This window comes from Bos javanicus, chromosome 9 (assembly GCF_032452875.1).
Source record: "Bos javanicus breed banteng chromosome 9, ARS-OSU_banteng_1.0, whole genome shotgun sequence".
Classification (NCBI taxonomy): domain Eukaryota; kingdom Metazoa; phylum Chordata; class Mammalia; order Artiodactyla; family Bovidae; genus Bos; species Bos javanicus.
This window is the reverse complement of record NC_083876.1, coordinates 19,927,203-19,939,627: the sequence shown is the minus strand read 5'-3', so window position 1 is coordinate 19,939,627 and position 12,425 is coordinate 19,927,203. Positions and strand designations below refer to the sequence as shown.

Genomic DNA, 12,425 nt, shown 5'->3' with positions numbered 1-12,425 from the left:
AGGACTCTCAAGTCTTCTCCAGCATTGTAATTTGAAAACATCAATTCTTTGGCACTTAGCCTTCTTTATGGTCCAATTCTCACAACCATACCTGAGTGCTGGAAAAACTTTACCTTTGATTATACTGACCTTTGTTGGCAAAGTAATGTTTCTGCTTTTTAATATGCTGTCTAGGTTTGTCACAGTTTTCCTTCCAAGAAACAAGCATCTTTAAATTTCATTGCTGCGATCACCATCCGTAGTGATTTTGGAGCCCAAGAAAATAAAATCTATCACTGCTTCCACTTTCTCCCCTTCTATTTGCCATGAAGTGATGGGCTAAATTCTAATAGAAAGTTAAATAATAATGCTTAAAATTTTAAAAAGCTGTATAAGCATATTATTTATTAATACAAATATGATGATATAAAATATTACAAGAAACTACTAGAAATGATTGCCTGTGGGGAAAGAAACATGAATTTGCTAAAGGCTGAAGTAAGGAACTACTATTTTTGGTAACATTATTTGCTTTTTTAAATCCTATGCATCATTTTAATTTAAAAACTAACATCTAACAAATGAATTTTCTCTCATTACTGGATGGAACTTGATTCTTATCAGTGAGCCTGCTTAGTATTAAATGTTCTAGTCCACACAAAAATAATGTACTTAATGATGCCAACCAAAACAAATTTATAACAAAAAATACAAATTCTTTTTTGTGTACACTGGTATTTGGCAGAAATATTTTTGAGTCTACTACCATTCAAAAACTACTTAAAACAATTTTCTTCTCTTCAGAATGTGTGAATTCATATATAATCTGTGTATTTGCTTAAAAGAGAAGGAAAGAAAATCCTCGCTATCATTGTGATCTATTTTTGTCTGAAAGGGTAGCATGTTCAGGAAATAAGGTAGCAAAAGCTTTTAGTCTTACTTCTCCACACTAGGAAGAATCAGATGAAAGTCATACTTACTTCAGTATCACTAATGTCCTGAATTATTCAATTAAATAAAACCAAAAAGCTCAAAAGACATAGAAGAACAGCTTCTCCACAAGATGCTTACATGTGATAATGTCACTGACCCATTTTCTTTTTGAATTGAAACTATTTTGTACATTTTTTACACTGTCTAGATGGCTCTTCCTTAACCACCTCTTCTAAATGTCCCTCTGCCATTTTCTAAAAGTTTAAATGTCATAATCAGAATATGTGTTCCCAAGGACTATTTCCTTTTTCCTTCCAGATTTAGAAGGTACAAGTTTTACATCTATTGTATATTCAAAATAAGTAGAAATAAAATTCAAGAAAATTGCTGTCTAAAGAATGGTTGACCGACCTCTTTTTCATCTTGGTACTATAAAAAGTTAGTGGCTGAACTGCAAGAAATCCTTTCTAAATGTTGTGGACCAGACATACAGGAGAGTCACCACAGCACAGATATTTGAATATAGAACAGTGTTTGGGGACTAGGTCCAAAAATGAGGGATCGAAGAGTTTCAGAGGAGCTGTGACAGGCACACAGTTCCACCCCTTCCCCCTGAAATGCAGGAAAACTACATTTCTCAGCTGCCTTTGCTTCTAGTTCGGAACATGAGACCAAGTCCCTAATGACAGCACAGAGCACCTGAGACTACAATGGACTGTGTCATGTAATTTTTATAACTTTCAAAGAAGCAAATTAATCCTATGCCAATGGAGAAGTTAACGCAGTCAGTATACAGTCAAACCTTGGACCATACACTATAGGAAGGATTCACAGCCTTATGAATGGCTATTGAGAGCATATATTTCCATTCAATTAAAAAGTGAATCATTTTAATTCTGTAGGAATTTTTTTTCAATAGCATATTTCTTGGCATGAAACTAGGACACCAAAGCAAATTGTTTCAGTGATGCCCTCTACTCAATAGTGTTTAAATGGGATGCAAAATAGGGTAAGCTTTTCGACAAAAAGCCACCTCTGGGGTCAGAACATCTTGGTTTAAAACCTAACTCTATCACTCATTCCTCTGTGAGCAAGTTTCTTAAACTCTCTCAACTTCAGTTTCTGGATAATACAACCTGGCAGAGCTTTTGTGGCAATTAAATAGAACCATCTGAGAATATATGCCCAGTACTCGACTTGAGGGATGGACTGTCTGGATTTGAATCCTGTTCGTGTGGATTTGGGCAGTTGTTTCATCCTCAGGTTCCTCATGGATAAAGCAGTAATAGCGACAATTTCTGGCAAGGTTATTGTGAGGATTAACAACTGGCCTACACAATACTGCATTGTGTCTAGCATATAAGTATTTTTAAAGTACATAAACAGTGAGTAAATACATACACAAGGATTATCTCAACCTTATGAAGTAATAAGTACTATTATAAACAGATGAGCATCCTGCTTTAGCGTGAGGACAAAAGTAGCATTTACATCAAGCTGTGAAAGGCCACGGCTTATTTTGCTAATCCAACTGAGGATGTTTTCATTTTAAAAGAGAATATCTTTTCTCTATCAGGTTAGATGAGTCAAGGTTACCTATTTTTATCAGCAAAGTTTACAGAAGACTGAAACACAAAGGCGGTTTGACTTACAATGAGATTAAATAGAAGGACCTGGGGGAAATTCATTAGTCAAATTAAGATTCAAGAAATAAAGAACTCAGGGGACTTCCCTGGTGGTCCAGTGGTCAAGACTCTGTGCTTTCATTGCAGGGGGTACAGGTTCAATCTCTGATCAGGGAACTAAGATTCCACATGCCATGCAGCACAGCCAATAAATAAATAAATGAAAATAATTTTTAAAAAAAAAAAGAAATAACGAGCTCAGGGAAGTTTAGGGACTAACCTAAAGAACAGGAATGGCGAGGATTTTCACTTTGGGTTCCTATTTCTCTCCACCCACAGTGAACACGTGTGTTTGACCTCACAGTCTTCTACTAGAGACCATCATTTACCAAGTGACACGGCTGGCAGTCCCACATCACCCCAGGCAAATTGCCCACAGAAAATGCAGCTTCATCTCCATACAGAAGTCCCAGAAAAGTCAGAAGAGCTGGACTAGAGCCACATACCCATTCCCTGAGATGATGGAGTTCAGCTCCTTCAGAACCAAATGCAATAGACTAAGAGCAGTGCCCATAAGAAGATGTCCCACAGAAAAATAAAGGACCAATAGACACCGAAAAATTAACTACTGGGAGACAGCTGTGCACACAAGCTAAAGCCTTGGAGAACTGTTATGCTCTATAACTGAACCATTTCTGAATAGGATTCAGTGATATATAGATAAAAATTCTCCATTAAGGGAAAACACATCTTTGAGTTAGCAAGTTGTATTTTTTTTAGATGCTTAATACTTTAGCTTCCTAAGGAACTCTTGACTTAGTATCTTTTAAATGCTTCAAGAATCATAGAGAAAACATGACTCCACATTTGGGAAAATAACTGCTGGAGGGGAAAATAAGTAATAGCTGAGGCTCCCCTGAAATATTTCCTATTGTATCAATCTAGTTCCGATGGTAGAGCCGCAAAAAGACGACAAGGAATTTCTTTGTCAGCAAAATTCTATTAATGAACGTTATTAGGAATCTTACTCAACTCTCTTCCTTAGACATATTCAGACCTCCTCATTCTCCCTTCATACTCAATGTCTTTCCTATTCTCCTTCTCTTTGCTTTTCTAGATGACCTTCTGGTAATTTTTTTTTTACCTTATCTTTTAGTTTACTAATTTTTCCTTTATCTGTTTGTAATTTCTGGTTAAATCAGAGGACATTTTTTTTCTTTCATCTTTTATTTCTCTTTTCTAGACATTCTAGACATTCAAATTTGCTTGTCTACTACTTCTATTTTCAAGTGTCTTTTTAAAATATAAAACCTACTTTTATTGCATTCTCTATATGGTATTCTACTATCTAAAGCCTCAAAGGGGCTGTCACTGTCTATTCTTGTTCCCCCTCAAAAAGACTCTATCTTCTTTTAGGGACTTTATCCGTGGGACTATTTGTGAGGCCTGACCAGACCCTGACTGACACAGCAGTATACAGAGATCTGAAGTATAATCTATCAAATGGATCCAGTTTAATTTACTCAACCAACCTCAAGTCCCCTAGTGATGGGCAAATAGGTTGTTTCCAGTCCTTGTTCTTATAAATGGTGCTGTGATGTGATGCCATTTGTACCAATGTATCATTTTCTCAGACTTTTATCAGTATACTCTGAAATAAATCCCTAGAAGTAGACAAGTCAAACCATATTATTTTAGCCCATGGGCTAAAGTCCATGGGGTCACAAAGAGTCGGCCCTGACTGAGGGACTAACACACAAAACTGGGATCAAGAAAAGGTTCAGTTAGGAGTCCCTGAAGGAATTCCCTGGCGGTCCAGTGGTTAGGTCTAACCCTATCACTGCCATGGGCTCAGGTTCAATTCCTCATCAAGGAACTGAGGCCCTGCAAGTCACAGGCAGTGGCCAGAAAAACCAAACCACAATAAAAATAAGCCCCTGAAATGGCACAGAATCAATCACAGGGAAACTGCAGAAAAACTTTTGAGCCCCAATCCTCATCTGGCTCTTTCGTAATTGTTCCCAGCACCAAACCTAAAACAAATTTCTCAAGCTCATTCTCTTAGCTGGGAATCCTATAACATTAAACATTTTCCTCACCAATCCCAATTTCAAAATCTGTAACAAAGTGAATATTTTCCAAATGTTTCTTACTCAGTCTTTATTATTAAATACTGAAGGAAAAAAAAAAAAACCTGTATTAATTGATTAGCTTGAATTGCTTGGCCTGACAAATACAATACTCATAGAGTACTCAAAGTAATTAGAAATCAGACAGCTACTCTGTATGACACTGATGTTTTCCTATTCACCTAAGATTACAAATTGTTTTGTTAGTCACTTTTAATTCCATAATGGGATAGATAATAGTAGGGCTCTTAAAAACTACATAGATTCAATTTAAAGTATGCTTAAGAGCAACTGAAAATCTGACAAATGTCCAAGGGAAATGTAAAATGGCAAAACCACTCTGAAAAACTCTTCAGTAGAGTCTTAGAACATTCAACCTACATCTACTCTGTGACACACCAATTCTATTCCTAGATGTTTATTTCCCTACCACCACCTCTAAAAAAGAAAGAAACAACATGTTCACAAAAACACTTATGCAAGAATGTCCAGAGCAGCCTTGTACAAAATAGACAAAAACTAAAAACAATGATGGTCATTTGTTCGTCAATGAGGGATAAACTGTGAAAAATCCATACAGTGGAAATGCTACTCAGTAATAAGGAATAAACCCCTGATACAAGTAACATTATGAATGAATCTCAGAACTATCCTGCTGAGCTAAAGAAGGCAAACACAGAAGAATATATACAGCACTGATTTGTCTAGATGAAGCCCAAAACTGTGTGCGCTAATCTGTGCTAAAAGCAATCCGAAAGTGGCCAAGTTTGGGGTAGGGAGAAGGGATTGGCAGACAGAAGGCAGGAAGGAGCTTCCTGGAGCCACGAAAATTTTTCAGTCTTATTTTACATAGTGGTTTGTAGACACGTAAGACTGTCAAATCTATACAACTGAGCACTTAAAACCTTAACACATGTATTTAAATGTACACAATTCACATCACCATAAAACGAAATGTTTTTCAACTTAACTATTCAAGGAAAAGAATGATTTGCCAAAGCAATGTGTCAGGAGCCGCGTTAGGCATTACTGACAAAATGGAGGAACGGCCCTAACCCCCTCCCTTTGTTCCGCAGGCATGGACCCAAAATGAAGGAATTAGGCTTTATGATTCTGACTTGTTTTTTCCTTTCCTCGGCTGAGATGACTGAAAAGAATATTAAGGTGCTTATTGTTTTTGAGAGGAGCATGAGAAGGCACAAAGCCTTCTGCAGCTGTGCTCAGAGAATAATTCATAAAGTTAATCACTGACATTTGTTCAAGGACTTTTACAAAAGAGTGTTCCAGGGTGAGCATGCAGGCCACAGCTTGAGGCCATGGGAGGGATTGCTATCTGAAGCCTATTTGTGAGGAAAGTGTTTATGGCAAAAGAGTTTGCCGAATTTAGGTCTTAGGAATAATTAAAATAGTTAGAAGCTAAAGATTTAAGGAATGTTGTAATGTTAGCATATTCTACTAAAGCTTATAGAAATTAGGGACTTTAGAGATATTACTAGCTAGAAGCTCTTTCTAAGAAATAGTGAGCTTAGGATACTAGGGGCAAACAGGACTTAGAAAGATAAGAAATAAACTGAGGAATGTGGTATGCGGCCCAGACATTAGCATGAGTTACAGTGTATTCACAAGGACACATGAGAAAAAGTAGATAAGAGAATCACTGGGGAAGGAACTCATTTTGAGGGGCAACAGTGATTTATGGAGACAACAAATCTGGGTCAGTGGGAACTGAAAATATCAAACCTCTGACCTAATGCTTTTGTAAAAGTATAAAAGAGAATCATAAGCTTGAAATAAACAGGCAGTCCACGAAAACTGAGAGGCTGCCTCAGTTTCTCACTGACACCGCTCACCCCTTCAGGTTGAATCCCTGGCTGCTGGAGCTGGACTCCTGCAGCAATGTTTCTCAAATTCAAAATAAAAATACACTTTAGGCAGAATAAACAGTTTGATGATTAAATGTCCTTTAGGGCTGAAAAAGTAGCTATCACTGATGAGTGTTTACAGAATGATGATTCTGAGCTAGAAGGAGGGTGATCAAACACTTCATCTGCCTCAGATGCTCATCCCAGTGTAGACCTTACGTCACAGCTTAATAGTGGCCCCTTCACTCTCTTTCGAACTGTGGTGCTAGAGAAGACTCTTTAGAAGTCCCTTGGACAGCAAGGAGACCAAACCAGTCAATCCTAATGGAAATCAACTCTGAAAATTCATTTTGAAGGACTGAGGCTGAAACTGAAGCTCCAATACTTTGGCCACCTTATGTGAAGAGCTGACTCATTGGAAAAGACCCTGATGCTGAGAAAGACTGAAGGCAGGAGAAGAAGGGGACAGCAGAGGATGAGATGGCTGGATGGCATCACCGACTCAATGGACATGAGTTTGAGCAAGCTCCGGGAGATGGTAAAGGACAGGGAGGCCTGGTATGCTGCAGTCCATGGGGTCACAAAGAGTCAGACACAACTGAGTGACTGAACAACAATTTCACTCTCAAAGGAATCCTAATTTAGATGAAGACCTATAAACACACTTTGGCTAAAAGGGCATTTATTATTTAGTACAATGAGTTCATTCACCTTTTTATTCAACTCACATCCACTTAACATCTACTGTGTAGCCAAACATAATCCCTGCATTCTTGCTACCACTTCATATTGCTTGTTTCCAAAATTAAGATTTAAATAGCTACAGGGTTTCCCCTAAAGTTAACTTAAAATATATAGATGAGGACAAACTATAGATGAGAAGAAATCAGAATCTTTTTCTAAAATGGAAACACAAATCAAGATTATTAAAGAAAAATTCTAATTTTGAACTATGCCAAAAAAATGCATAAAGACATTTATAAATATAAAACAAAGGAAACTTTTACCTGCTGCCCTGTAAAGTATTTTAGGTTCAAAAAATATACAAGGATTTTTATCCTCTATGCATGATAAAAGAAGTCCCTTGGCCTGGAAAGGGCTTCTGGGTACAACCACCTGCAAGAACAGATTATTTTTAAAGACAATTTTAGTGAAAATATCTCCAAGTAAACTCATTTATAAGGGTCAAAATTTAAATAACCAATTGTTACTAATATAGAAATCTTGTATTTTTAGACTAATTACTATTAATCATAAAATTTACATATTGTCCAAAACAATCCCATTTGTTCCACAAATATTTATCACATGCCTACCATATTCTGGTAATTAAGATATTGTTATTTTTTCAAGGAGCTAAACTTGCACATACATTAAAAAATAAAAGGAAACCACAAAGAGCACTCACCAAAACAAATGAGTAAAGTTGTCAATATCTTCCTGTATTGACCTCTAAAGTCTTTTCTGCTAATATTCTACTGCTGTTTTCAAAGGTATGCAAGTTTCTTCTCCAAATTTAACATGCTAAATAAAATCTCTTTTCTCATGATAAATCTGACCTTCACTTCTTAAGTGGAAAAATAATCCACTAAACTTTATGATCGAGGTAATATAACATGTAGTTACTGCAAAAGTTTCTGGTGGATCAGACAGTAAAGAATCTGCCTGCAATGCAGGAGACCCAGGTTCAATCCCTGGGTCAAGAAGATCTCCTGGAGAAGGGAATGGCAATCCACTCCAGTGTTCCTGCCTGGAAAATTCCATAGACAAAGGAGCCAGGTGGGGTACAGTTCATGGGGTCAGAAGAGTCAGACATGACTGAGGGGCTAACACTTTCACTTCTTTTTTCTATTTTTTCACTTCACTGCAAAACCAAAAAGAAAGTGTGGATCCGGCACACTTCCAGGTGGAGAAAGGGCTCAGGACCTTCTTGAGAATGAGGTTGATAATGAGGAAAGTGATAGTAAAGGCAGCAGGTAGCAAGTGTGTTAACTGGGCTAAACTCACTATGTGGATTAATTCACCTACTGTTCATAGCAATTCCATGAAGTAGCAATTATTATTTTCCCCAACTTAGAAATTAAAAGAATGAGATGTAAGCAGGAACCAAGTAACTTGCCCAAGGTTATGTCACTTGCTACATCAGAGATTTTCACCAGTTCTGACTCATCAGGTTCTTAACTTCTACATCACTTTGGCTCAAATCACAAACTGTTGTCCAGTTTAATCATTTTTAAACAACTGCATACACCTAAGTGTTACATAGCAAGAGTTATCATCAAAATGTACCTGAATTTATCACAAAGACTCAAATAAGATTGCTTGAAGCAAACTGAACTTTCAAAATCATTTTTATATGGTTTTAGTGAAGGATTTTTATTTAAAAAATAGCACAAATCTCACTATTTTCTGAAAATAGACTGCTAAATAAATAGCTCAGTGTAACACACCATGTCTTTATCTTATGTTCCTATTTTGTTTTTTCTTCATGTTTATTTTTAGCCTTTTGTACTATATGTATATTCTCATTTAGGATAAAATAAAAGAGAAAATGTGGAGGGGAGCGAGGTCTTAAAAATACAGACATTAAACATGAATTGATCTTTAGCTCAAGCACAAAAATAACTGTTGACTGAAATGTTTCTGTCCCACACTACTACTTGCAGCTTATATTGAAAAATTATGCAAACCGTTACTTAACTACAAAATCTTACAACTTTGATTTCGTTGGAAAAGTAATAAAACATACACACACATCCACAAATGACTCCTGTTATCGAAAAACAGGCATAAAGCCCTGGGTAGACATATCTATGAGTTTCTATAATGACTCACTGGAAAGCTTTTCAGAAAATAAAAAAGAAAATATTATTAAAAGTTAGGACATAAAATAATTAAAAATATTTTTTTTAATCAAAAGACCTAAAATTATTGTGGAAGGCTATAAAAGAAAGAGAGGCTGCAAAATTAATTGCTTGAGTAAGTATTACCTTACCTTGGACTAGAAAACACACCAAGGTAACAAAGTCTTCTGTCGCTATTTAAAAAGTAAGGAACAGACTAAAAGCAAAAGCTTTACTCCTCTGACTGTGAGGTAAATATGGTCTAAGCAGTAGATTTATTTAAATTATGCCAGAATCAACTGTTGAGTGAGAAAGCTCCATTAGAAAGAAACAGAGCTTTACACACTGCTATATTTTTAATGGATAACCAGCAAGAACTTATTGTATAGCACATGGAACTCTGTTAAATGTTATATGGCAGCATGGATGGGAGGGGAGTTTGGGGTAGAATTGATACATGTATATGTAGAGCTGAGTCCCTCTGCCGTTCACCTGAAGCTATCAAAATATTGTTAACTGGCTGTACCCCAATACAAAACAAAAAGTTTTTCTTAAGAAAATAGATAACCGTTAAGAACCTGCTGTATAGCACAGGGAACTCTACTCAAGTCTCTGTAATGCTCTATATATGGGAAAAGAATCTAAAAAAAGAGTTGATATATGTAACTATATGTGTAACTAATTCATTTAGCTGTACACCTGAAATTAATAACATTGTAAATCACCTATACTCCAATAAAAATATTTTAAAAACACAAAAGAAAGAAAGAAACAGAGCTTTCTGCTCAAATGGAATTTGCAAGTACGGCCTTTCTATTGAACAAATTCGTGAAACGTGTCAAAGATAGATAGGAATGTATATCTTACTTTGTCATTTTCATTTTTCATGTCTTGGTAAAATATGCTATTTTGATAAATAAATATGATTTTTATTGCAAAAAAATAGAAAGAGAGCTTTGAAAGAGACGGAAGATAAACTATGTTCTTGGCCTTATTATTTGAAGTGTATGAAATTAACATCAGGGTCAAGCCAGTGTGACTTCAAGAACAGTCTATAAACCTGGGCTGGGTGCTTAATCTAAAAGAAATAAAAGCTCTCTTTCTTAAAAACAATTAAATTCACATAAATTCCAAAAATTCTAATTGCTTTTCTCTAGATAAGCATATTAGTTAATACTGATAAAACGAACCAAAATGGAAACATCAAATGGAGAGCAAGCAAAGTATGTTGTGAGAATACCTTGATTCCTGGGCAGTGGGCAAAGAAAGCTTCAGGACTCTGGGAATGATAGAGAGCCCCGTGGCCGACACAGCCCCAAGGGGACCGGATGGTGAGGCTTCCACAATTAAAAAGGTCCCCAGACCGGTAGCGATACTTGGCAGCTTCATTAACAATCTGAAGAGAAAAGAGAGAACGGACATCTCATGATGAGTCTTTTTATTCCCATCCATTTTCTTAAGCCATTTTATCTAATCTTTAAATATATGCCCATAACAAAATAGCTCAAAGGTAACAAAAAGTTCCTAAGATAGGGGGTGGGAGACTGGAGTTAAAAGTTCCAAACTCGCTCCATTATGGCAAAATGCAATTTTCTCACCTGATCAAAAGCAGGGAAAATATAATCTGCAAACTGAATTTCTGCTATGGCAGTAGCACCAGTGACTGCGATTCCAATTCCAAATCCAACGATTCCTTGTTCACACAGTGGGGTATTAAAAACTCTATCTTTACCTACAAAAGATAAGAAAGTTACCGTCATATGACAAATGAGAGTAATGTGATGCATGATACAATGGAAAATTCAGAGTTAATAACCGTGAGGTAGAGGAAACAAGCAGCATGTGAATGAAACAGTAAAGAAATAGTACAATGGTTGGTTTCAATGTAAATATAGTAATTATATTAACTAAGTAACCTAAATGTCCTAAATTAAGAGAAAGATTGTCACACTAGAATAAAAGAAAGTAAAACCCAGCTACTTAAAAAAATAAAGTAAATGTAAGGAAAAGGAAAAAAAATACACACACAAAATGAAAAACCTAAACCAAAAGAAGTTGATGTCACTACATTAAAAGCAAACAAAGTAGACTTTAAGGGAAAAGGTACTACCAGACATAAAGAGGGAAAATTCATACTGTTAAAGGAGTCAATTCATAAGGATGACATAATTCTAAATTTATACTCGTATAAGTGATGTGCATGCTCAGTCTCTGAGTCATGTCTGACTCTTTTCAACCCCATGGACTGTAGCCCGCCAGGCTCTTCTGTCCATGCGATCTTCCCGGCAAGAATACTAGAGTGGGATGCTACTTCCTCCTCCAGGAGATCTTCCCAATCAAGGGATCAAACCCTCATCTCCTGCTTGGCAGGCAGATTCTTTACTACTGAGCCACTTGGGAAGTCCCATATAACAATACAAACTGCAAATAAATAGAAAAAATTAACAGAATTAAAAGGATGATTAGATAAAATTCCCAATACAGTGGGAGATTTTCATGTACAAGTCTTGCTGACAGAAAAAGCACATCAAAATAAAAAAGTAAAAACTATTGAGTATTTGAACATGGTTAACAAACATAACTGACATAGAGCACCCAAGAGCTAAGAATACAAATTCTTTTCAAGTAAACACAGAATACAGACACCAATTGACTACAGACCGAGCTATATATTCAATCAACAACATCCAAAAGATTAAAATCATACAGGGTATAATCTCAGACCATGGTGAAATTAAGCTAGAAGCCAACAGCAAATTTTTTTAAAGATATATGCATCTGCACCCTCATGTTCACTGCTATAATATTTACAATAGCCAAGATATGGAAGTAACTTGAGGGTCCATTGATTGATGAATGGATAAAGAAGATGTGACACATATAGATAAATAGATAGACAGATATACACAGACACAAACACACATACATACACAATGGAATATTACTCAGCTATAACAAAGAATGAAATCTTGCCATTTGGATGGACTTACAGAGTATTTTGCTAAGTAAAATATGTCAGACAGAGAACAAAAAACACTGTGTGATTTTATTCAT

At 36.1% G+C, this 12,425-nt stretch overlaps 1 protein-coding gene across 2 annotated transcripts in view; it reads right to left on the bottom strand.

Moving 5' to 3' along the window:
* The window catches only part of BCKDHB (branched chain keto acid dehydrogenase E1 subunit beta), a 265,216-nt gene that overhangs the window by 199,518 nt on the left and 53,273 nt on the right, over window positions 1-12,425 (bottom strand). For both annotated transcript variants that reach the window (XM_061427286.1, XM_061427287.1), the window contains 3 exons: window positions 10,970-11,103; window positions 10,612-10,767; window positions 7,536-7,644 (listed from right to left, as the gene is read on the bottom strand). In XM_061427286.1, the coding sequence (XP_061283270.1) occupies window positions 7,536-7,644; window positions 10,612-10,767; window positions 10,970-11,103 (399 nt within the window). The remainder of the gene's footprint in view (window positions 1-7,535; window positions 7,645-10,611; window positions 10,768-10,969; window positions 11,104-12,425) is intronic.